Source organism: Mercenaria mercenaria, chromosome 2, assembly GCF_021730395.1.
Source record: "Mercenaria mercenaria strain notata chromosome 2, MADL_Memer_1, whole genome shotgun sequence".
Lineage (NCBI taxonomy): Eukaryota > Metazoa > Mollusca > Bivalvia > Venerida > Veneridae > Mercenaria > Mercenaria mercenaria.
In genome coordinates, this window is record NC_069362.1 from 77,644,024 (window position 1) to 77,671,946 (window position 27,923).

Genomic DNA, 27,923 nt, shown 5'->3' on the forward strand with positions numbered 1-27,923 from the left:
AAGCTATATGAAAACAAGGCAAACAGTGAAAATTGCAGACTCGGTTTGATTGAGTCTGTTCATGAGCAGTAATGGTAAATGCAACACTTCCCACGCCCTCTAGCACCGGCTTAAGCAGAATTCAATCTTCAAATCTAAATGAGTTGAAATCAATGATACCGAAGGACCAGAAAATATAACAACACTGAGATGAAGTCGAAGCGACTTTTTACGGCCGCCACACAGCAGTTAACACCCGCTGTTTTGAAGTAAATAAAATCTGGAAAGTAGATCCATCGGAAGCAACGAAAACAAGGCAAACAGTAAAAATTGCAGACTCGGTTTGACTGTGTCTGTTCATGAGCAGAAATGGAAAATGCAACACTGTCCACGCAACACAAACCATATTTTAAAATTATTCCTTAGAAGTGTTACTTGTGCCACAGTAAAGAGGAAAAATTTGTAAACAAGATAATAAACTGTTTCTTGGTATGCAGTTTTAGACAGTTATTTAGGCAGTTATGTAAACAGGTAACACTTTGTCAGTAAAACAATTAAAATTTTGTTTTTCTAAGTAGGCAGTTTTCGGCAGTTAAATAAACTGGTTTTGCTTTACGAGCAAATTTATTTAAAAAAATGAATCTAGAAAATAACTGCTTATTATTTAGTATAAAACAGTACAAGTCTTTTTAACTGTCAAAAAAACTATTGAAAATTGGTCAAGTAACAGTTACTTTCACACCAGTTTTGGCCAGTCAAATTGTCCGCTTTAAGACTTATAACTTCTCTATTATGAAACAGTCAGAGTCAGAATTTCTGCAACTGAAAATGTCAAAGTATAACTTCTCCGCATCATGAAATAGTAAGAGTTAGAATTTCCGCAACGGAAATATATCTGTCATTATTCCGCATGTTCTCCGCATGTCCGCAGATTCTCCGCAAATCGAAAATTCTTTTTTACGGAGAATCTGCGGATTTTCCGCTATTTTACATCAATTTTTCCGCAGCATTTCCGCATTTTCTCCGCTTCTTGAAATGCAATGCGGAAATCTGAGCTAAGGGCAGCAGGCTTAGGGTTTAACTCAGAATTTAAAATCCTGCAAGAGAAACAAATAAATTTTTGACAGATTATGCAGTTTTTTGGTTGTACTTTTGTTTGTTAAAATATTAAGTGCATCGCTTTCATATAATGTATATCTGAAGAAATGTTATAATACGCCTTATTCTAAGAGGTGAGTGGTGGTAAACCATTAAAAGCAAATGTTAATTATAAGCTAATAAAATTTGAATACTTTCCTGTATATCTCTCATGCTATTTATCTAAAGGTATTTCCTGGAATGGGTATTTGCTTTCGAGTGATTAATGAAAACCGAGTTATGAGAGAAATTTCCTGTTAATTGCAATGATTGCAATGTTGTAGCATAGAAGGTTTCAAAAGGGAGAATGTTGTTAGAATGATAAAATCAAAGATGTAATAACAAGAATAATTCATGTACACAAACGCTTTTAGCCATATTATAAGGTACGTATACCATATGCGAAATTTCAGTTGCTTATATTCGATAATTAATGCATCTGCACGAAAATGATTTGAATAAAGCCTGTCTATGACTTAATGATTTACGAAATGAGTTTATTTTATACCATCAATTTAACCAATACATACTCTGAAATATTCAGACATGGCTGAAATACCTACTCCATTAAGGCAACCGGAGATTAAATTCACACAGGTTTTGTTTTATATATTTTTATAACATTTTGAAAGTTTGAGGTGTCTGTATTGTTTGTGCTTGTGGCACCACCAATAGGTTATAACACTGCAGTGGTAACGCATTGTAATGAATAATGAAAAGTTTATATTATTTTTAAAAGACAATCAATATTCTATTTGAAACATTGCTTTAAAATGTGATATGCGTGTTCTATAGGTTCCATTGATAAATCGTGAGCTTGCCTCCAGAAACCTGCGAACAAATTGCTTGCCCTTCAGTCAGAGGGAGGACATACAGTGGTATGTTTTAAGGATTAAGTGAACAAATTGTTTCACTGTAACAGAAATGGCCGGAGTTTAAATTAAAAGTACATGTACTAATGGAATTTCTGATCGGTAAGTGGGTTTTAGCTATAAATTTCACAAAATGAATACGTCAGTGCTGTGACACAAAGCCTGTTCTTTAGAAACGTTGCATTTAAAGCCGAATAACCGGTGAGATGAATGAATTTCATGGAAAGTTTTGGGCTTTGGCGCAAAGATTACAAATAATTGTCTTGATTTTTTTACATAATTTTGACCTTCCCCTGTAAATATGACACTTCTTTGCAAGTTGTAACTGTACATGTCATTCTTGTAGATATGCCTATTCGCCAAAACTGAAAGTTCTACTTGCCCTGACATTATTTGAGCCGTGCCATGAGAAAACCAACATAATGGCTTTGCGACCAGCATGGATCCAGACCAGCCTGCGCATCCACGCAGTCTGGTCAGGATCCATGCTGTTCGCTTTTAAAGCCCATTGGAATTGGTGAAACTGTTAGCGAACAGCATGGATCCTGATCAGACTGCGCGGATGCGCAGGCTGGTCTGGATCCATGCTGGTCGCAAACCCACTATGTTGGTTTTCTCATGGCGCAGCTCATTTGTTCCTGATGCTAGCACCAAAATGCTAGAGAGTTATGTCCCCTTTTTACTGGAATTTCAGGGATCGGCATTAATTCTCCCGCATTGAATGTATGCACACATTGAATGTACACTATTAAACATATTTTAAACCTAACCCTAACCTTTAGTTAGTATATTGTACACTCAATAAGAGCGTACATCTAATAGGGGCGATTTAATATTGTGCATTACTTTTGTAGACAATTTCCAGGAATTATGTCCCTTTTATACCTATTTGATGTTTTGATATACGGGAGTACTGACTTATAATATTTGAAAACAAAAATTTTTCCATTTAACCGTGGAGTTTCCTACATGACACAAGAAAATGGATTAAATGCTGGTTATTACAAACAAACAACATTACTTCAATAGCTAGTTTGACAAAATATAAAGTATTGAGTAAACGAAAAAAATATGTAAGGCAGTTAAGCTCATCAAAAGCAATGTAAAATAAGAGCGAAATTAAAGTAGAAGATAAAACGAAAGATATAGAATTAAAATTTATGATACCTCAATGACAGGAATATCGGAAAAGCAAATCCGCTTTGACAAACATACGTTTACAGTCAAACTTAATGTGTTTACTCTACCAAATAGGGGCTGAATTTAAAGGAAAATGGCCAGACAGTGTTGACTGTTCAAGAAGAACCGACAGTTTTCGAAAATAGGCATATCTACATGAATGAGTATTTATAACATACAGAGACCTGTCATATTCACAGGAGAAAGGGGCAAAAAATAACATAAAAAATAAAGACATTTATTTGTAATCATTGCATCCGAGCCCAAAATCTTCCAAAATATGTTTTCTCTTTATAAATAAGACACCATGTTGGTAAAGAATTGGCTTTTCTTAATATCACTGGCACATTCATTTTGTGAAATGTTATGCAAACCCCAATTTACCAGTCAAATATCCCTTTAACAAAAGTTCCTTTGGTTTCAAATTATTTAAAATACAGCCATTTTTGTCACAGCTAAACATTTCGCTTACTACTAGAAGTATAAAATATAATTTATTTTTATAGCTCTTTGGCTTACTTAATCCTTAGAGCATACCACTGTATGCCTTCCCCCATAAGTGCAACTGTAGCAACGCCATGCGATGAAGTCACATAGCTGACTTCAGAAATGTATAGACCTAAACTGACATGAGGAAAGTTGAAGTCATATAGCTGCCTTATGATGGTTATACGCTCTAAGTAGAGTAAGCAATGTTGAAGCCATATAGCTGCCGTGTGGTAGGTATTCCCTTTAAGTGGGCTGGGCAATGTTGAAGTCATACATGCAGCTGCCTTGCGAAAAGTGAACGCTATAAGTTAGGATGAGCAATTTTCGTCACACAGCGGCATTGTGACAGGTATACGCCGTAAGTTGAAGTCATTCAGCTGCCTTATGAAAGGTGTACCCCGTAGGTGGTTTGCACAATATTGAAGTCACACAGCTGCCTTGCTACAGGTGTACGTCGTACGTTGAAGTCATTCAGCTGCCTTATGAAAGGTGTACCCCGTAAGCGGTTTGCACAATATTGAAGTCACACAGCTGCCTTACTTACAGGTGTAAGTCGTACGTTGCAGTCATTTAGCTGCATTATGAAAGGTGTACGCCATAAGTGGGATGAGGAATGTTGAAGTCATTAATCTGCCGTGTGACAGATATACACCGAAAGTTGGGTTAGTGAAGTGAGGTGAGCAGTGTTAAAGTCACAATACTGCCTGGGCCTCCGTGGTCGAGTGATTAAGGTCGCTGACTTCAAATCACTTGTCCCTCATCGATGTGGATTCGAGCCTCACTCGGGGCGTTGAACTCTATGTGAGGAAGCCATCCAGCTGGCTTACGGAAGGTAGGTGGGTCTACCCAGGTGCCCGCTCTTGATGAAATAATGCACGGAGGGGCACCTGGGGTCTTCCTCTCAAAGCTGGAAAGTTGCCATATGACCTATAATTGTGTCGGTTCGACGTTAAACCAAACAAAATAAATAAATAAATAAATTTTAAAATGTGTACACCGTAAGTAAGTTGAGAAGTACTGAAGTATCACAGCGCCTTGTGACAGGTATACACCATAAGTAAGGTGAGTAATGTTTAAGTCTTACAACTGCCTTGTGAAAGGTGTATACCATAAGCGAGGTTAGCAGTGTTGAATTCTCACAGCTGCCTTGTAAAAGGTGTTAGCTGTAAGTTCAGCAGTGTTGTAGTCACACAACTGTTTGTAAAATGTGTATGCCGTAAGTAAGGTGAGTAGTATTGAAGTATTACAGCGGCCTTGTGACAGGTATACAACGTAAGACAGGTGAGCAATGTTGAAGTCTCACAGCTGTCTTGTGACATTTGTACGCCGTACGTTGAAGTAATTCAGCTTCCTTATGAAAGATGTTCACCGTACTAAGCAATGTTAAAGTCATTATGCTGCCGTGTGACAGAAATACACCGTGAGTTGGGTGGGCAATGTTGAAGTCACACAGCTGGCGTGTGAAGGGTGTACGCCGTAAATGAGATGAGCAGTACAGCTGCCTTGTGAAAGTAGTGTGCCATAAGTGAGGTGAGCAATGTTAAAGTTACATAGCTGCCTTGTAAAAGGTGTCTGTCATAAGTAAGTTATACAGTGCGGAGGTCACATAACTGCCTTGTAAAAGATGAATGTTGTAAGTAAGGTGAGCAGTCTTGGAAGTCATACCACTGCCTTATAAAAGATGTAAGCCGTAAGCAAGGTGAGCAGTGTTGGAGTTATACAGCAGTCTCCGTAAGTGTGATGAGTGATATTGAAGTCGGACAGCTGCCTTGTGACAGGTATACGCCGTAAGTTGGGTGAGCAATGTTGAAGACACACAGCAGCCTTGTGATATAAAGTAAGCAGCTGCCTTGTAAAAGATGTACGCCGTAAATAAGGTGAGCAGTGTTGCAATTATACAGTTGCCTTGCTAAAGGTGTATGCCGTAAGTGGGATTGGTAATATTGAAATCAAACAGCTGCCTTTTGACAGGTATACACCGTAAGTTCAGTGAGCAATGTTGAAGTCACACAGCGGTAATTGTAGACAATGTTTAGAGGGTATGACAATTTTGTTTGTATGCTAGGTCGTCCTAAATTATTTCAATGACCATACTGCATTTCAAACAAATGAAGAATCTATTATCGTATCAATATTTGACCTAATGTGTAGCAATTTTGTTTCCTTGGCAATGTAAATCAGAGTTGCAGATTAACTTGAATTTGAGATATAAATTTAAACTGTTCCTTAATTTTGAAGCAATTTCTGTACTTTTCAGACTAGGACAGAAACACTATATCTAAAACTTACGAAAGCATATTATGAACGGAATTTTCTCAAAACACATAATGGCGTCATTTACAGTAAATGTATACATCAATGATTAGACATTTTCTGAATAATAAAGTATGTATCCTTTTCAATAAAAGAACAATTTTAGGACACATTTCAGTTAAATGATCGCACTACAGCCTCGAAATAGACATAATTTGAAATAAGCATTGTCCCTGAGACATGGTTTCTATTTTAAACATGTCATTTGATCTGCTTTTAGGGAGTATGTTGAAATTTGGATTGACTCTAGTTCAAATGTTACAACCATCCTGTATACAGGCATGGAAATGTGGCTAAAGTTTTACGTAAAATGGTAATATTCCGTCTATTTCGAGGCCTGTCGCTTGTTTGGTGCAGTTGAACGCTACCCTTTCATATTTGATTTTGTCTGACGGAACATATGGTCAGCTCCTCGATAGGCAGTTCTAAAAGTCAAGGGGGTCTTACACGAGTATCTTTTTTATTTTACGCATATAAGATTTTCATCAATAACGAATGGGTGGACTCTGTCAGTGGAAAGACATTTTCAACAATCAATCCAGCGAATGGCAAGACAATTTGTAATGTTCAAGAGGGAGACAAGGTATGTTCTGTTCAACAGTTTCTGTTTCTTTATTTATAATAAAATAACACTGTTCTTACATACTTTTACACATTTATATTGTTCGTACGTCAATCCTGTTTTCTGGGTTTTTTAAAGCGTTTATACAATCATTATCCTTTTAATTAAACCTTCTATGGTTCAAACGTATGAATACTTTTATACTGTTTGAAATAATGTTTATTTACAAGATATGGATATGAATTAAATATAAAATATAATAGTACAATTATTCAGTTGTTGATAATGCCTAATTCAATGGCACAATAACTCACTCGACTTCAGGCAAATGTTGAAAGTGAATTTAAATTCATTACACGATATAATATTGCCCTAGTCATTGCACCAATATATCGTGCTATTGCAGGCAGACATAGATAAGGCTGTTAAAGCCGCAAAGAAGGCATTAGAGTTTGGTTCCCCATGGCAACAGATGGATGCAAGCAAAAAAGGGGCTTTACTTCATAAGTTCGCTGACCTTGTGGAGCGGGACAGAGTATATCTTGCTGTAAGGCGGCGTTTAACTTTAAAGCAAATATTTTCAACGGATGCATTTCTTTTATCAAATACATTTTTGTCCTATATGTAATGTGTACTGACATGCGCGTAGCGTGGCATACTCAGTTACTCGACTGAGTAACATTTAAAAAAGGCTAAAAACTCCGTAGAAGCAATATAAAACTGATCAGGAGTGGGTATGAGGGTAGGGACAATGTCATAGCATATGAGTATGTTGTTGTCTTGGTCCTTGACTAATAATTTTTGTGACGGCAGATTGCTGTTGCTCTTTTATCAAAATTTCGATCAAAATTTATAAATTTTGTTGTTTTTTCTTGCTCCACTTGCACTTGTTATTGTAAATACATATTTAAATCTAAATGCATTGAAAATTCTAAATATATATATGATTTCAGATGCGTATATATACTATAGCTGGTAATGACCAAAAGAACGATCTTCCTAATGGCAACTGTCCATCACTAGTAAAATTTGGAAGGATAAGCAACCGTGTCTGTAACAACTATCAATTCCCAAGCATTATTTCCAAAACAAAAATAAGTTATCTATCCCATAATCAAAGAGAATCAACGAGAGCAAAAAGAACAGATTCATAAATAAACATTTAGACTTTGTTATCCTCATTGCCATAGTATAACACTCAATTTCAGTCATATAAACTATCAATTCATTAATTTCTACTTAGAAAATATGTCGTTATGACTATATATTTCCGGGTCATTATACTGCAAAGCACCTACTGAGCCCTACATCACTCCGTCGAGGGAGGGAATAGTATAAAGAAACCAAATTTCAATTCCAGCCGCCTTCTTCTTATGCCCTTACACTCATCTCCCAAAATTTATTGCAGAAAAAATACATCAATCAGAATTATTTAACGCACGAAATAAGTATACATCCTACACCTTAATACGTTTGAAATACGGTAATACCTCGACTTCTTTAAAATAAAAAAGTGGAAACCCGCAGGTCGCCCAACACGACATAAACGAAAATGTTGCAGGTTCGGTTTGATTGACGGTAGTGGATGTGCAAGCCCTCTAGCCCCAAGTTGAGCAGAACTAAACATTTACACATGTTATAAGTACTAGAAAGTAATTTAGAAACCTAGGATATACATATGTACATATTGCCTTTTGTTTGAATAAACAATCTATCCATCTATCTATCTATCTATCTATCTATCTGTGTAATAAATACTCAGAACCAACAAATATTTAATTACTAATATCGTCTGGACAATTCCTTTATTATTGTTTCGTGATATAGATTTTATATTTCAGCCTAAACACCTGTCACTAGACTTTTGTCTCTGTATCATTATTTACTAGATGGTTTCCAATAATGTAGTGATACGATTGTGATATCAAAAACATGCAACAGATGGCAAACAATAACTTGGTCTAGAAATCAATATAATGCTTACAACATTTTCCTATAACTGCAATATTTAAAAAAGAATTTAGCGTTAATTTAGTTGAAGAATGAAATAAGAATCTGTTGAAATAGCTTCATCATTTTGTCTGTTTTGAAATTGTGCATAAGTCAAAGTTTGTCCTCAGCAGTCTGGTCAGTTCATAGGCATTTTAGAGTATTTACTGCAAGGTACTTTGCATATATTCTGTTGTAACACGTATGAACACATGTGTACTTTATTTAAGAATTGAATGCTGTTTTCTGTGCGTTTAAACGTGTATAGAGCACATTGGGACTTCCTGCAAATTCATGAATCGCGCAAGCGATTCTTGGCCTTCCAGTGTGGTTCATACCCATATGAACGCACAAAAAAAAAATAGCATTCAATTCTTATATTTACATTTTACCATAGCTTGCTGCAAAAATAACTGATTTGCTTTCTAGGAGTATCAGAAAATCAAAATAAATGTCAAGATATTGATCTTTCCGTCCTCCTATAACAGAACAGTCAAAAAGGCCTGCCCACGTTCAACTATAATTCGCCTTCCGATAAAAATACAGTTCCTGGATTTGTTTTGAAATATTTTATCTCCAGTGAAAATTCATACAGTTGTGTTCTGTGATCTTTGACACCAGAAAAAATAGTTAAAGCTATAATTAAATGTTCTTTTTCAAAGTTTTGGCGTCCAATTTTGAAATAATTTTTGGAACGTGACCATTCTGTTCATTTTTTGGTGAAGGACGTCAGATTATGCGTGCAATCTCGCGGAAAGGGTCGTCATTGATATTATTACTCTAATGTTGTTTTTATGAAAATTAACGCATTTGTCTTTCCATATAAAATGTATAGTGAATGCAAATTTTGTATACAACAAAAAAGTTGGAAAAAGAACTCGTGTTGTTAATTTGTGAATAACAAATTTCGTCCTGCCTAGTCCAAGTCCTCCCAAAAGGTCAGCCCCACTCATCAAAACAGACCGTAAATATAACACAATGAGAGTATCGAGATGTGTATGTGCTGAATATGCTTTTTGTAGTAAAAATATATTCAGGCATATGTGTGTTGCGTTTTCATATCTCGTCAGTATATGAAAATAGTATTAAGAAAAATTTGGACATTTGTTGTATTTTTCATTCAGTTTCCAATATTTAGCTTTTTAAAAAAAAAACAAGTAATCTATATGATGGTATCTTCTTTCCTTTTCAAACCCTTTAATCGGTTTCTTGTTTTATGATACAAAGACTTGCAAAACCATATGTAATTGAATTATCTAAGGATACCAAATGTATTTTGCATTACAATAAGTCAGAGTATATATTTTATTTTAATGTACATGTATTCAGTATTTTAGTTTCATCAATGAATGGTATCTATCTTCGTTTATATTCAACAGAGTTTGGAAACACTTGATAACGGCAAACCTTTCAGGGACGCCTATACTGGCGATCTAAGCAGAACTGTGGATACGTTCAGGTACTTTGCCGGTTGGACGGATAAGATACAAGGAAAAACAATACCTATAGGTATGATTAGTTTGGAACGTTTTCTTAGTTGGAATTTATCATTCTATACATAGAGCGTGACGTCACACATTCCGTCAGTGCGACAGTATGAAAGCGCTACCGTACTGTAGTGTACACAATGGGAATTTACGTCACACCACCGGTAAATTAAAGGTAATATGGGGACTTTCCAGCTTATGGTGAAGGAATACCCCAGGTACTCCGTGAAAAGTCTGAATGTACAGCAGGTTAAAGTAATGCCATTGGACGTTATTAAAACACATTTGTCTGAATTAATAACCAGATAATATATTGGGTAAGAGTATAAAGTACTTATACTTTAATAAAAACTACAACAGCCTGAGTTTATAAGCTAACCAATATATCTCCCTGCAGTTGTGTTTATGGCAGTTTTGGTCCTATAGCGTTTTTAACAAGATTCAGTAGTTACTCATTTGGTTAGTGACAAAGAAGACTTGTGTGATCAGCCGCCAAACTCAAACATCTGGGTTTGAACAAGACATATATCATAGCCTTATTATGTTGTTGAAATTTTAAACTAAAATCAAGTAGTATAAACTAAGAAATTAATTGATGTTTTCCTCTTTTCATATTAAACTTTGCAGATGGGACCTACTTTTGTTATACGAGGCATGAGCCAGTTGGCGTTTGTGGACAGATTATCCCTGTAAGAAATTTCGAATTATTCTTATAAAGCTTTTGAAAGAGAAATCATAAACTGGAGTAACAGACAGATCACGACCTATTATAGAATTGAATACATTGACCATTTTATGAATGTCTTAGTAATCCTACTATGATGTCATATGAACAGATCATCGTAAAGAGTAGTACATACAGCTAAACACAATTTGAGAAACTTTATACTAACGGTCTCTGTTACTGTAATCATGCAAAGATGCAGTTGTCAATGGTCCTACACCCCTTTCATCTACATGCACGCACATTGAAGACAATATTCCACACCGTTAAATAAAAGCATTTTTTGAATGAAATACAGGATACAAATGAATGAATTTGGTTTCTATATTTAAGGTTGAACATTATGATACGTATTGATTTTACATTTTCAGTGGAATTTCCCACTGGCCCTGTTTGCGTTGAAGATCGCCCCTGCTCTTGCCTGTGGAAACACCGTAGTCATAAAGCCCGCAGAACAAACACCACTGAGCGCTCTGTACGCAGCACAGCTGTTTAAAGAGGCAAGTTAAGTAACAGTTTTGATATTTGGATGAATTGATATAATGAAAATACATTCTTATAAATTTGAATAGAAACATGTCTCATTATTTTAGCAGACAAACGTTTTCTCTTACGGTTCGTAAATATCAAGTATTTCCTTCATTTCAGGCGGGATTCCCTCCAGGTGTTGTTAATGTAGTTCCAGGATTCGGTCCTACGGCTGGCGGCGCTATCTCATCTCACCCGCACATTAACAAAACTTCCTTCACCGGATCTACCGAGGTATTCCAACAGTTAACAGTTTTCTCGCCTCACTTATCAGTCCTTTAAATCGCATTTTGATGATCCAATATATTTTAGCAATGAAAATTCGTCTAGCGATACGCCGACTTTAGTAACCATTACGCTATGAATAGTGGAAAGGACTTTCATTCAAAATTAGTAAGTTGTTATGCCCCTCTTCGAAGAAGGAAGTGTATATTGTTTTGCTGATGCTGGTCGGTCGGTTGGTCTGTCAGTCGGTCCGTAGACCAGTCGGTTTCTGGATGATAACTTGAGAACGTTTGGGCCTAGGATGCATAAAAGTTGATAGGGAGGTTGGTCATGACCAGCAAATGACACCTATTGATTTTGAGATTAGTAGGTCAAAGGTCAAGGTTACAGTGACCCGGAACAATTTAACCGTTTCCGGACAATAACTTGAGAACTCTTGGGCCTAGGATCACTTAAAAAGGAGGTCGATGATGACTAGCCAGATTACCCCTATTGATTTTGAGATTAGTAGGTCAAAGGTCAAGGTCACAGTGACCCGGAACAGTTAAACCGGTCGGTCCATAGACCAATCCGTTTCCGGATGATACCTCAAGAACGCTTGGGCCTAGGATCATGAAAGTTGATAGAGACGTTGGTCATGACCAGCAAATGACCCTTCATGATTTTGAAAATATTAGGTTTAAGGTCAAGGTCACAGTGACCCGGAACAGTTGAACGGTTTCCGGGCGATAACTTGAGAACGTTTGGGCCTAGAGTCACGAACCTTATTAGGGAGGCTGATCATGATCAGCAAATGACCTCTATTGATTTTGAGATCGGTAGGTCAGAGGTCAGGGTCACAGTAACCTGGAACAGTTAAACCGTTTCCGGACGATAACTTTAGAACGCTTGGGCCTAGGATCACGAAACTTAAAAAGGAGGTTGATGTAAGGGTATTTTGTTTTGCTGATGTCGGTCGGTCTGTCGGTCTTTCTTCACAACAGTAGTAGTTTGTGAGAGCTAATAGAAATGTTCAACGAGAAAGCATCCGGTTGTTTCAGAGGGTGAGGGTCGTCATTTGAAAGCTTGGATTGTTCATTGACAAAAACTCTTAGAAATTTTTCTAGGGGATTTTTAGGTTGTAATGTTGAAGCATCAAACTGTAGCAAAGAAAACTTTTGAAACTAACATCTTTTATTGACAAGAGCTGAAATTCCAGTTAAGGGGCTCGGAATAATGAGAAAAGGACATACATTTAACGGAAGAGGAATTTAGTAAAAACCTCCATGAATGTTTTACTTTTGTCAGATTTATTGACAATTTATTATGAAAATTAAATTATAGGTCGGTCAAGCCATAATGGAAGAGGCCGCTAAATCAAACCTTAAGCGAGTTACCCTGGAACTTGGCGGGAAAAGCCCATTGGTTGTTTGGAAAGACGCAAACTGTAAGTTATACTCCACTTGTGCAATTACTCAGATTGTACCAGTATAATGTACTTTTGGGTCAGTAAGGGGCCGACAATTTAAACTTCTGGGGAAGAGTCGGGGATTACATTTTTCTTAAAGCTAAAAACGTGTTTCTGTTTTCTATGAAAGTCAGAATATTTGTTTTAGAACCTGTTGCCAGTATGTTTGTTTGTTGTTTTTTTTTTTCAGAAAAAAAAACAAAGAAAGTTTCTTTTTTTCATTTTTTTGTTATACTTCAGTTAATCAATAACTAATTAGCACAATAAAGATAATATGCATTATGTATTGGTAAATTTGCTAAAGTACATGAAATAGCTAATGTCTTTTCAAACAAGAATCAGTTGGACCTAAATTATAGTTGAGCCGCGCCATGAGAAAACCAACATAGCGGCTTTGCGACCAGCATGGATCCAGACCAGCCTGCGCATCCGCGCAGTCTGGTCAGGATCCATGCTGTTCGCTTTCAGAGCCTATAGCAATTAGAGAAACTGTAAGCGAACAGCATAGACCCTGACCAGACTGCGCGGATGCGCAGGCTGGTCTGGATCCATGCTGGTCGCCAACCCGCTATGTTGGTTTTATCATGGCACGGCTCAGTCCTTAATTTAACCACTATCATTTGCCTGTGCATCTTTAAACATAATGTTTCAAATCTGTTATCATTAGCCACACCAATAGCTTAGCCAGTCAAAAATAGATGTTTAGGGAAAACTTAAGGGGCTTCAGAGCATGCTCCTTGTGAAACCTTTTGTATAGTAGAACAGTTGTAACAGTTATAATTTTGATATACATGTATGTTTAGAGATTGAAAAAATTGATATAATAAATTATACCTGTTAAATTCATGCGCACGTCTAGGCCTTTGGACCGTATAGGTAACTATGCTGATAACTACCTTATACATACCTGTATGGCTTATCTGAATTAAATTATTAAAAATGTACAATATGGCACCTACATTTCTAAAAGGTAAAACAACTGTCTAGACCTAATGCAAGGTACAAGCAGTCTGCAGGGTTAGAGAAAGGGAGAAGCAGCAAAATATCTTGTATAACTAAGATGCAGTGGATCTGGTGTTTGGTCTCTCCTGAATTTCAGCCTATTACGATACAACTGATACCGATATGATTAAAAGTATTAAATTTTATGAATCCCTGTTGCTACACAGTGAAAAAGGCCCGCTCTGAAATTTTGAAATCAGTCTGCAAAAACTGAAGCGAACCGAAGGTGATTTTCAAAACATAATTTTTTTTTTTGATTCTGAAAAAAAAACAGTTGATTGGGAAATCCGTTGACCAATTAATTAATTTGGTGTGGCCTTATATATATATAACTGAGTATATATGAAATAAACATTATCTTCTTGTGTAGGTACCATCTCTACTTAATGTATGTGAAATATATTCATATTTGTTTCTTGTTTTATGCATAGATTTATCAAAGATCATTATCATTATGACATAATTATTCAAGTTAGTGTACTCGTTTCAGTGGATGATGTTGTAGAGTGGGCGGAAAGAGCTGTTTTCTACAACTGCGGACAAATGTGCACAGCCGGCTCAAGAACGTACGTTCATGAAGATATTTACGAAAACTTTGTCAAAAAGGCAACAGCTAGGGCAAAAGCTAAGGTCATTGGAGATCCTTTTGATATGAAAAGTGAATATGGACCACAGGTAAAGCAAAATTGAACCTTTTTGTCGCTATATAGATTGTTTTGTACTATCTAACTATCTGTGTAAAACGTTTGAGTTTATATATTACAAAATAATAACAGCTAACTACAAATGTATTTTAGATAAGCGAGGAACAGTTCAATAAAGTGCTTGATCTAATAAAGACTGGAACAAAGGACGGTGCTCTTCTTGAATGTGGAGGCCAAAGGTACGGCACAGAAGGCTATTACATACAACCAACAGTATTTTCAAACGTTACTGAGAAAATGTGTATTGGAAAAGAAGAGGTTTGTTTAATGATGCATAGTTTCTTTTTTTATGTTTTTTGCAAGGAAGCGATCAGACAAAACGTACATTTTTAACAAATATCAGAAGAAATTAGATCTACTTCACTTATATGCTGGCTTTTGCATAATATGGGTACATAAATACGTCAAGTAATAACACGTACATATATGTGTAGATATAAAATGCAATCTGCAAGCACTTATTCTATTTCTTCACAGATTTTTGGTCCGGTACAATCGATCATTAAATTCAAAGATATGGAAGATATTGTTACACGTGCAAACGATACAAAATACGGACTAGCAGCAGCGATATTCACCGAGAGCATTGACACTGCCCTGACATTTACTAGTAGAGTGAAAGCCGGGACAGTATGGTAGGAGAACCATTTTATGATAGCTGAAACGACTATAGACCTTTCTGATGATAGCTTGTTCATATTAAATATCGTAAAATGTCATCAATAACAAAATTCTTAAATGCAAATAGTTTCATTTACACACATTGATTCAAATTGAATTTGTAGAAAATTACACTTTTTCATTAGATTTACCTCTTCCAAAATGAAAAGTCTATCATAAAATGTACTTTAAAAATAAATAAAAATAAAAAACTTTAAATCTTTCAACCGAGTATTATGAAATTAAGATTTATAATTTCACTAAGTAGCACATTTTATTTTTTCAGGGTCAACTGTTACAATCGAACGTCAGTAACTGCTCCGTTTGGAGGATTCAAGATGTCCGGCATGGGTCGAGAATTGTAAGAATAAAATAAGAATCAAAAAATAAATGGAAACAATTCGGTTTACATTTTTATAACTTAAAATTGTTTATATTGAATTCACCTGGTTCTGTTTTGTACTCGTCATCAGTACACTTTTCCCATTGCTTAAAATTCAAATCAAAATGATGTAAATAAGCCCACAAGTAAAATAACTGGGAAATAATTTTAGCATTTACTAACCGATACACTGACTTTCCTAAATGAAACATGCTTGAACTTTTTTACGATTTTACGAATGCAGTCACCAAAAATACGCCCATTTACCGTTTTTATCATAGTTTTTAATCGTCCTGAACACATTTTAAAACAAAAGCATGTTTAGATGGGTTATGGAGCATTTTGAGCCTGTATAAAGATGACACTAATTTATTGACTATTTCAATCCGAACTTCTTGCACAGAAATGTTGCAGTAAAATTAGGTATTTGTAACATCTTTGATCCGACTGTTACCCACTTTTTATGATAGAGAGTAAAACTATTAAGATATAAAATAAGATACTGTAAACCGGATATGGTTTCGCTCTATTGAGTTTTATAGTTACAAAACAACATGCCGTTAAAACGTTTTCATCGCTAGTCACTTGCATAAGTTCTCCCCTATATATGCATGCGTAATTCGCTCGTGATCACAAAGCATGGCCACGGCTGCTAATCGCGCAGTTTCGCACAAAAAAAAAGACAAAGTTGCCGTTAGTAATTTCTTTTTCTTATTCTATTTTTTGTGTGGATATTAAAAATTCAGGCTTCGTAGTCCGAATTGTAAATAAACAAAGGTATATCCTGGAAAATATCTTTGATAGTGAGAGGCATTTTTATCAAAACATTGCCTAACTGAACCACAATGTTGCACAAAGATGTTTTTTCTTGCTCAGCTATCCTTTCCAAAAGAAAAAATAACAAACAAAACATCAAATGTTATATCATGATACTTTACATACAGTTAAATTTACCTATTGAAGTGAAAAGGCTGCTAAAATAAACAAAAAATGTATCCAGTGCTCAAATTGCGGCACCGTTGACAGAACTGCGCAGTTTTTAGCGTTATTCCACTTTGCCTAATGTTGTTTAATTTTAAGTATGAATGTAGCAATAACATTTAATTCATTTAGGTAGAGCCTACAATCAGTACCTTGTCAGAACAGCTAAAATTCACAGGGTCCGAAACAGTGATGGTTGCCCTATCCCGAAGTGATGTTAACCTAGTTGAGACAAGTACAGAACGGTGACGTCTTTCGAATTCATAATTTGATATCTACAAGACTTGAGAACCCACTGATGAAGACCTTTTGAAGATTTTTTTACAGGCATATTCGTGATTTAGTAAAATCTTTGAAAGATTTCGGCTATAAAAATTAAACCGGTCAACAACCTAGTTATGCCAAAACCTTGATGCATACCAGTGTATCAGACGCTTGTTGTTTTACCCTTCTGAAAAGTCCTGCGACATATTTCTCTTGTAGCATGATACATTTGTGAAATCTTGTAGCATGATACATTTATGGAATTCAAAGACTATTCCTTGACAGTATTACATAATGACATATGGACATTGGCGTTGACTCAGTTATCAATGTTTGTGCTTTATTAGAAGAGTAGAGAAATCTCGAATTCTTGCTGCATCAGTTTGCTACATACACAAATAGATGTATAATTTAGAATTTCTCGTGAATTCTTTTTGAATTTAACGTTCAAGTAAAATGATTAGAAATGAAATGCCCCACTGTTCGGTCATAACTTAATAGGTGTTCTTGAATACAATTTTGGTGGACCAGGCATATTTGTGTCGAGTGTGCTTGTTTCATTGTCTTTTGAAAAGGATATTTTCTTTGAACACATGTGATTTTCTTTTCAGATACATTGAACTTCTTTTCTTAAACTGGCATCTTACTGCACATTGTGTGTTTTTGGTGAATGTTTTATAAAAGCAATTTTCAGTTTCTGTGCATTTAAATGTGTTAGATTAAAGATAATGCCGCATAAGTATTTGAAGATGATGCTTTAGAAATAAAGAAATCGGACTAATAATATAATAATTTTCTTTAATCTTCTACGCAGTTATCTCCCTCACCTATATGTAGAGACTTCTGAAGTTGAAGGGAGGCAACTCCTGCATGCAGTTTCACTTTTCTTCAAAAGACTGCCCCAGTCAAAATAAGAAAAGTCATATTTGGAAAGTTATTATTTCTTACTGGTAACAGAAAGAGTTTGGTATATTGGGTTAAAAGCTATAATTTCCCCCACCTCTTTTTACACAAACATCTGTTTCAGCTGGACTTTTACTTGAAAAATGCGCATAATTCCACTTTAATCTAAAGTAAGCCATTTCTAAGAATTTGAATGCAAACGAACTAAGATTGATTGTAACAGAAACATGTCACATTTTTATATATTTCAGATTATTATTTAGTGTTTAGTAATTCAGTGAAAAAATAATGTAGAAAAGATAAGTTATTTTGGTAAACTTTAAATTCGTAATTTGTACTTAGTTTTTGTTATGCCCCCCTTTGAAAAAGGAGGGGTATATTGTTTTGCAGATGTTGGTCGGTCTGTCTGTCGGTCGGTCGGTCGGTCGGAATGTAGACCTATCCGTTTCCGGATGATAACTCAAGAACGCTTGGGCCTAGGATCATGAAAGTTGATAGGGAGGTTGGTCATCACCAGTAGATGACCCCTATTGATTTTGAGGTCTGTATGTCAAAGGTCAAGGTCACAGTGACCCTGAATAGTAAAACGGTTTCCGGATGATAACTCAAGAACACTTGGGCCTAGGATCATGAAAGTTGATAGGGAGGTTGGTCATGACCAGCAGATGATCCCTATTGATTTTGAGGTCAGTATGTTAAAGGTCAAGGTCACAGTGACCCTGAACAGTAAAACAGTTTCCGGATGATAACTCAAGAACGCTTAGGCCTAGGATCACGAAAGTTAATAGGGTGGTTGATCATGACCAGCAGGTGACCCCTATTGATTTTGAGGTCAGTATGTCAAAGGTCAAGGTCACAGTGACCAGGAACAGTAAAATGGTTTCCAGGCAATAACTCAAGAACGCTTGGGCCTAGTGTCAGGAAAATTGATAGTTAGGTTGGCTATGACTAGCAGATGACCCCTATTGATTTTGAGGTCAGTATGTTAAAGGTCAAGGTCACAGTGACCCTGAACAGTAAAACAGTTTCTGGATGATAACTCAAGAACGCTTAGGCCTAGGATCACGAAAGTTGATAGGGAGGTTGGTCATGACCAGCAGGTGACCCCTATTGATTTTCAGATCATTAGGTCAAAGGTCAAGGTCACATTGGCCAGGAACAGTTAAATGGTTTCTGATCTTCTTGTCCAAAACCATAGGGCCTAGGGCTTTGATATTTGGTATATAGCAAAATCTAGTGGTCCTCTACCAAGATTGTTCAGATTATTTCCCTGGGGTCAAATATGGCCCCACCCCTAGGGTCACATGGTTTTTTATAGCCTTATATAGGAAAAATCGTTGAAAAATCTCTTGTCCAAAACCACACGGCCTAGGGCTTTGATATTTTGTATATGACATCATCTAGTGATCCTCTACTAAGATTATTCAAATTATTCCCCAAGGGTCAAATATGGCTCCGCCCTGGGGGTCACATGGTTTACATATACTTATTTACAGTGTGCATATAATTTCTGTTCCTTGTGCAATTACTAAATGCATCAAGGGGGGCATTTCGTGTTCGACGAGCTCTTGTTCAATGTAAGTTCTATTTTTTTGTGAAGAAAAACAACATATTTTAGCCTATAATGTTTTTTCCTACTTACAGAGATTCAAAGGATTAGATCTTTATGGCCATTGTATCGAGCAATTTATTATAAAATAAATTGAACATATCGAGAAATCTAAGTAACGATTTTTTGCATTTTATTTCGCCCGTTGTTTCTTCTATCTGTTAAATCTGCCATTATGAAGTTATTTTCGCTCTTCACCAGAAACAATGTACACTAGTAAACGCAATAGTGGCAGAAGATGGTTTATACCAGGTACGAGAGAAGCTCTTGTTACGTGTATGTAAGGCTTTTGTTCTGATATTCAATAACAATTGAATATGATATTATGTATATGTATATAATTTGCACCAGGCTTATTTACATCTGCCAACATACAACATTTTAATTCTGTTATCATTTTTAGCACGGCATAAAAACATTTATATACGGTATACAATCAAGCTATCTAGACTCAAATCAAGATCTCGTTAATATATTTATTTTAGATTGTAGGAAGGATATATGTCACCTGCAGTCCTCGGTGATTAGAACACTTGGGCCGTTTTTATGTCATCATTCTCTGCAGTGTCGAAATGTCAATAATATCTATGCACAAAACCCCTGTTTTAACATTTATATGGACAAGCTCCAGTAACGCACATTGAGACGTGTAAAAAAACCTTTGTTGTACACTGGTTTGTACGAAAGCATGCCGCTTACGTAATTCAAATGTCGTGTAGAAATAACCATTTAACACTGAAAACGAAGATTTCACAAAAAAAATATATGCGCAATTTTATCTCTGGTTCCGCAATTGATGCACTGGGTACATTTTGACATATTCCAGTGGCGTCTTTTCCATTTATGTAAGGAAACACGATTTTAAAATATATTATGTGTAAAATTGTGATTAATTTGCTATATTTTCCTTCGGAATAGAAAGCAATAAACAATTTATGTACAGCATTCAGATATCATTGAACGAAATTTTTATCAGCAGGTCTGCAAAATTTTCATCATACCACACATTTCCTCGCACTAATCAAACACGTTTTCCAGGATGATTTTTTGTTTATATACAGGTCAGATTTAAAGAAAAGTGAGTTATCTGCATCGTTCACCGGTAGTGCTTCAATTCCACTGTTCAAAGTGGAGCACTAGCGGTGCCCGAATTGCGCGATTGGCAGCTTCATAAATGCGACTGTATTCGCCTATGTCACGGTCGATGCATTTCCGTGGTCGCGAAATATGGTGTTCTTGAATATTTCCAGAGTTATAGTATATACTTGTCATGTTAGCATTTATTTACACTACTGTAGATATGTGTAGTACATGTATATCTCCCTAATTAAAACTATGTGATTATCAAACTGTAAGAGAGTAACAGTTACATTATAATACTAGATATCTTAAAAAAGTCATTACATGTTTTGTGTCAATCCGATTCAGACAGAAATTGCCGTCGATTTTTTGCTCGTTATATAAATATAAGAATAAAGCACTTTGCAATATTTTTTTTTTTTCAGTGGCGAATATGGTTTGCAGGCATATACAGAAGTAAAGAATGTAAGTACACACTGACAGTTTTGAAACATATATTTAGTTCTATTCCGAACTATCTGCTGATTTTTATTAAACCACATTAAATGTGGTAATAAATAAAATATCGAGGGAGTGTTTAAAATTTCGTTGATTGTAAATGTTACAGTCAACGAAACTTTAAACACTCCCTCGATATTTTTTTGCAATATAACAAAGAGTATTTTGATATGTTTGACATGTTTATAATGATATTTTTTTACATAGAGTATTGAAATTTCAAAGGCATTGTAAAAGACTTTGATATATCTATTCATTTTGTGTCTGCAGCACAATTCTAACACATAAATGTCAATAGTTGATTAAAGAAGACATTTCGCTTTCGTGACGTACACAGAACGACTTGATATCTCATCATATATATCGGAAATATTTCAGTAATAATTACCGTTTAATATTCAGATGAATGATGTTTGCACTTTTTGTAAAGGTAAACTATTCAAGCATATATTTGCGGTATCTTTTTAAATGTGTAGCTGTCGTAAAATGAATTAGATGATATTATCCTTGTTGATATTTTCAATATGTAGTTTATGAGATATTCATAAAATTGTAGTCTAGAATTACATACAACCAAAATAAATAGTCCACCAATGCACAGGGAGAGAAAGGTACGCAAAACAGAGAGAGAGGGAGGGGAAGGGAGACAGACAGGCAGACAGTCGTGACGGTTTACTAAACTTTGACCGACGGCCTGGTGCTTTAACGTGCTCGGTGTATAGCACCTATGCACTTCATGGAGTATTTTTGATACATTTAAAACTTGCATACATTTTTTAAAGTCTAAAGTGCTTAACCCTACATTATGAGAAAAAAAATCAAATAACACCAAATCATAGAAAGAAAGGGATATTTCACATGAAAATTTAAAAGCAGATAAAAAAATGTATATTACTATATAAAACAACTGTCTGATAACTTATATATAGGATGAATTTAATAAAAACCGCCTCGGTAGCCTAGTGGTAGAGCGTCCGCTTCGAGTGCGGAAGATTGTGGGTTCGATCCCCGGCCGCGTCATACCAAAGACGTAAAAATGGTACTAGCAGCTTCCTCGCTTGGCGCTCAGCATTAAGGGGATAGTGCTAGGACTGGTCAGCCCGGTGTCAGTATAATGTGACTGGGTGGGGTATCATGTCACGTGTCTACGGCATGATATTCCAGTGAGGCAGCACTATAAAGTTGGGCATTGTGCTCACTGCTACAAGTAGACACCGTCGTTTATATGACTGAAAAATTGTTGAAAAAGACGTTAAACCCGAACACACACACAATTTAAGAAAGGGACTGCATAAAGGGGCCACACTTCCTGACTGTTCAACGCCTTTAAAACACATAAATAGGTGGAACGTACTTAATAGCAATTGTTTATTTTATTTATTTACAAATGACATTCATTCTTAAAGGATGACCACGTTTTGAGAATATTTTAAGCATCCATCGTACGGGACAGTATGGCAGAACATGTAATCTTCAGGTTGATTGTTGATAATGATGTTGTTTGTTTATCAAATTTCTGTTTTGATGATATACTTATAAACCTTAAACCTTCCATAATTGACGGTATAAAACCAAATATGACTTTTTGTTCATTTCAGGTTGTTATAAAGACATCAAAGAAACTCTAAGATGTACGTGATTTCCATGCAAAGTTTACCAAAATTAAAGTGAAAGAAAATTGTTCCGTACTCTCAAACAATGGCGAGATGTTCACACAAATCTGCGCACACGACATGTGATTGGCATCGTTTGTTTGCATATTTTTTGATAATTAAGAAGTGATAATATTACGTGTGTCACCGTGATCAGCATTCGACACCATATGAATTGATTCTAATCTTATTAAAACAGAGGATGAAACTACAATGTATTTTATTCATCGAAAACGATATTCTCATAGGATATCAGTTTCAATACATTTCTTTTTTCTGAATGATTTGCCGATATTAAATAATTCTGTAAAGGTGTAAATGGCATTTGCTCCGGAAATTTTATTTGAGGAAGTATAGGTCTAAGGAAGCGCAACTTTTCATGTAAATATCACGAAATTGAGAGTTATATAATCAGTTTTAACTTACTTTTTGTCGAGCCCACTGGCGGTGAGCTCGACATAGTTGACACAATGGCGGTTCGGTATATGTGCGTGCGTGCGTGAGTTTGTCCGGGCTGTAAATTATCCGTGGATCAAGGGATTCTAAAATAACTTGACACATATGTTTGCCTCAATGGTACGGTGTGAACCAGGTTGGTAGCTTAAAGGTCAAGGTCATACTTTGAGGTCCAAGGTCAAAACTCGGTGCTGTTTAGCTTGTCCGGGCTGTAACTCAATCATGGATCGAAGGATTCTTAAATACTTCGGCACAAATGTTTGCCTCGATAAGGTGATGTGTCATGTGCAACAACCAGATTGGTAGCTTATAGGCCAAGGTCATACTTAAAGGTCAAAGGTCAAAACTTGGTGCGGTTTTCCTTGTCCGGGTTTCTAAATAACTTGGCACAGTTGTTTGCCTCAATGAGACAGTCTGTCGGACTAAGTAGTTGAAAGGTCAAGGTCACACTTATGGGTCAAAGGTCAAAAGTTGATGCAGTTTCTTTTGTCTTTGCTGTAACTTAGCCATGGATGGAGGTGTCTTAAATAACTTGGCAGAAATGTTGGCCGCAATCAGTTCTGTCGCCGCCAAATAGTATCTTAAATATTAGTCATTTTACAGCTGGCGGGCTCTACATGTTGCCCGTGGTCATCTAGTTATTAAATCTTTACAATCCGCAATGGGTTATTGCTGTGTTGTAATTTACAACGAAACAACTTTAGGACAGTTGGTGATATCTAGTTGAGAAATACCCAAAACAAAACAGTTTCTCCTTCAGTTGTAAAAGTGGAAGTCACGCCAATGCCAATCATTTTAGTTATTCATATACCTCAATTATCAATGAGATCAAGACAATTTTCACATCATCACTTCAAAGTATTCTCCCTGCACAGAAACACTTTTGCACTCTTACTATTCATGACCTACTGCTGCAAAGTAGTATCCCCTTGTTATACTGTTAAGACTCTAAAAAGACTGCAAAACCAAAGGCACTTCCAGTGGCATAGCGTTTACCTGCGAGTGTCTTTTTTTAGCAAGAAAAATGTGAAAAAAATCACAGGGACTGAAGTTTGGACATTAAGGTGACAGCTCGATCTGACTAATCTTTTCTTGTTCTAATAAAAGCTTTATAATCTGGTTTTTGTTGGCAGGCACATTGTTATGAAGAAGCTATATGTCTTTCAAACTTTTACTTGGGTGTATATCTTGATAGATGTTACTTTGTTTCTGAAAAAATATCCTTGCCACTAAATACTGACCTATGGCAAAATTTTACTCTCCGCTTCATTAGGAGAGATGTCAACACAAACAATACGAAAGTTAAGTTAAAGCTTATAACACCTATTTCTGCCCAAAAGTAGATTAATGTCAAACTGTATAGCAGTCCTGACAAAAGTCCCAAACGAAGAAAATTGAAAAGATAAAAAGGACAGCAGTACATTATGTCTGTAACAACCATGTCTGCACAAACAGTGTTTCCCATATTATATGATAATACTCTAAACTGGCATATGATAATTGAACTGTCCGTCTGTAAGTCTGTCAGTCCGTCCATCCATTAATAGTTTCCGTTTCCTGATTCTAAGTCAAAAAGTTTATCGGCTATAAAGGATAATTAAACACTACTTGAGGAGAATTCCTACGGTTGTTAGGGTGAATAGGTCAAAGGTCAATATCATAGTGATCTGGAGGTCGAATATATGTGTCTGGACTTGTTGGAAGAAGATCCATATCGATCTTGGGGTCAGAGGTCACGGATAATCTCTCGTCATTATGATACTTACACCTGAACAAAATACACACATTTCTCGTCTTTCTTGTCCATGTAATAATATTCCAAATCAATTAATATCTACTTGATACCTCTATTTGTTCAACTCGCCTACTTCGAAGATTCAGTTTGACAGTTTGCGTGCGTCCATTTAATTTTTTTCTCAGCCTTCATTTTAAAGGCACTGACCTCCAGATTTGGCTAAAAAATTATCTTTCTTTCAAATTGAAGTTTGGTCATATTATGAAGATTAGAATATGATTTTTATGCCCCCGAAGGGAGGCATATTAGTTTTCAACTGTCCGTCCGTTCGTTCGTTCGTTCGTTAGTTCGTTCGTTACAACGTTAACTTTTTGCATGAAGGCACTTTACTCGCGAACCACTTCACCCAGGACCTTCAAACTTCACATGCTGATAGTACTTATTGAGTACACCACCCTACTGACTTTGGGGTCACCAGGTCAAAGGTCAAGGTCACAGGGGCCAACGTTAACTTTTTGCATGAAGGCACTTTACTCGCGAACCACTGCACCCAGGATCTTCAAACTTCACTTGCTGATAGTACTTATTGAGTACACTACCCCTACTGACTTTGGGGTCACCAGGTCAAAGGTCAAGGTCACAGGGGCCAACGTTAACTTTTTGCATGAAGGCACTTTACTCGCGAACTACTGCACCCAGGACTTTCAAACTTCACATGCTAATAGTACTTATTGAGTACACCACTCCTACTGACTTTTGGATCACCAGGTCAAGGTCACAGGGGCCAACATTAACTTTTTGCATGAAGGCACTTTACTCGCGAACCACTTCACCCAGGACCTTCAAACTTTACATGCTGATAGTACTTTATGAGTACACCAACCCTACTGACTTTGGGGTCACCAGGTCAAAGGTCAAGGTCACAGGGGCCAACGTTAACTTTTTGCATGAAGGCACTTTACATGCGAACCACTTCACCCAGGATCAAACTTCACATGCTGATAGTACTTATTGAGTACACCACCCCTACTGACTTTGGGGTCACCAGGTCAAAGGTCAAGGTGCTGCGGGGGCATTTGTCACCATTAGTGACAGCTCTTGTTTGTTTCTAAAATATTTTAAAAATTCCAAATCAAGAAAAAAAGATGACCACGTCGGGAACCAAACCCCGGACCGCCGCGGCAATAAAGACATTTTCCCGTAGTCGTAACCAATAGCGCTATAGTTAAAGTAGTGAATAATGACTTCAAAATATAGATATTTATAATCGAGACAGTTTACCTGGAATAAAAGCGTGACAAACGCTTTTCGATTTTCATCGTAAAAAGTAGTAAAACAGCAAATTTTCATGTGTTTGTCAGTTAGTTTTAAAGCCTTCTTAAGAAATGTAGCATTTATTTCAAGATATCAAAATTTTTTGTTGTTGTCGAACGATCTGAAGACCAGTCGCTTTAAGTTAACCCTTTCCAGATGATTACATATCCTCCGAAATACATTACTTCTGCCGCTCAATTTTCATGTGATACATATTGTTTTATCCCCGCTGATTGTCAGCACTTCACAGTCAAAACGCCTAATGGTATTCCAGTGCAACTTCACGGGAAGTAGTTGTATGAAGTCTAGCTGCACCTGTTACATGAGCTTCTATTTGTATGACTTTGTGTGTACTTGTGGCCTTTAGATCATTTTAAATAGATTTGTCCGTACTTCTTTTATACTATTTTTGTAATTTGGATGAAATTTTATAGGAACTTTCAGTGTCAGACCTAATTGCAAATATACACACTGGTTATTCTGGTACCTACTCGAGTGAGCCATACCGCCCTCGTGTGATTTATATACATGTAGGTTGTATAGGGTATATTAAAACAATATCTACGTATGACACATATTTAAGCATGTTGAACATTTTAAAGACAGAATCGTCCGAGGAAATGCATTAATTCGCACTGGTGAAAATATCAGTCCTCAATAATATTGATATGACTACAAAATTTGAAGAAATGTAACAAAATTCATGTAATTTGACGTTTTGAGACGTATTTTTCTTTGTTCGAATTTGAGATAATTGAATTTGGCACTACTTTAAAACTATGCATACTCAACTACAAAACGAATGGATCGTGTACCTGCAAGTTATTTTTGTTGATAAAATTTCAATTATATGCATCCTGTCGCTGTTTTTGATGGTACCTCTGACGATGGATGAAAATAAACAATGATACCTACCCGTTTGCACATGGGTACCGTCCTCGTTATGTCAATGTACATTTATAAAACTCCCCGCAGCGATTACTTCCGCAATACGGTACACATAAATGAACGCAATTATAAAACCTACAATCCCGCTAAGTTTAAATACTTGTTTTATGATTCAATATTGTTGGTACAAATCTGCCCAATGCTAATGTTAAAGCCTGAAATTTTCATAGTTTCGCACTTCGCCGTTGTGATCTCGCGGGAAGGCGATACCCGAAGCGCGAGATCAAAATGACAAAGCACGAAATGGAGTTGTTTTTTTTTTTCTCTCGAAATTTTTTGCTTCACCACCGTGATGTTTAGCTTCACCATCGTGATTTCGCACTTCACGCGTCACAATACGCAAAGTGTTCACAGCGCGAAATCACGATGGCTTCACCATCGCTATCTCGCGCTTTACAGCTCGCCAGAGAAAGAGATGCATGAAGCGCTAAGCGCAAGATCACGATGGCAAACTGCAAAATAATTTAAAAGGAGTAAGAAACATTTTGCAGAATACTGTTTTAGTTGAAGAAAAGATAATAATACATTTTAACGAAGTTGACATAATGCAGACGTCGATGACATTCGCCGAAATATTTTCCCTATGTAAGGCATTAGTTTCTTATTTGGTACATTTGTAACAATATCATGAAACTGAGCACGTCTTTGTTGACTAGTATTCAGTTTGGAGTTATGGCAAAATCCCTTTTCTTCGTTTAAGACTGGTGCCCCCCGCCCACACCCCCCCCCCCCCCCCCCCAGTCAAAAATTTCTGGATCCGGCCCTGTGCATGATGTATTCTTACAGTAAAATGTGTGATTAAAG

General features: G+C 36.3%; 1 protein-coding gene across 1 annotated transcript; it reads left to right on the forward strand.

Moving 5' to 3' along the window:
* The first annotated feature begins 1,602 nt into the window (after positions 1–1,602).
* Positions 1,603–26,189, forward strand: LOC123564363 (aldehyde dehydrogenase 1A1-like). The gene is made up of 14 exons (XM_053537019.1): positions 1,603–1,713; positions 6,448–6,552; positions 6,938–7,078; positions 9,900–10,029; positions 10,635–10,696; positions 11,103–11,231; positions 11,380–11,493; positions 12,808–12,910; positions 14,424–14,608; positions 14,731–14,895; positions 15,115–15,272; positions 15,584–15,658; positions 20,942–20,981; positions 22,613–26,189. Exons 1-14 carry the CDS (start codon positions 1,663–1,665, stop codon positions 22,640–22,642), a joined length of 1,488 nt encoding a protein of 495 aa, XP_053392994.1. The 5' UTR covers positions 1,603–1,662; the 3' UTR covers positions 22,643–26,189.
* The last annotated feature ends 1,734 nt before the right edge of the window (positions 26,190–27,923 follow it).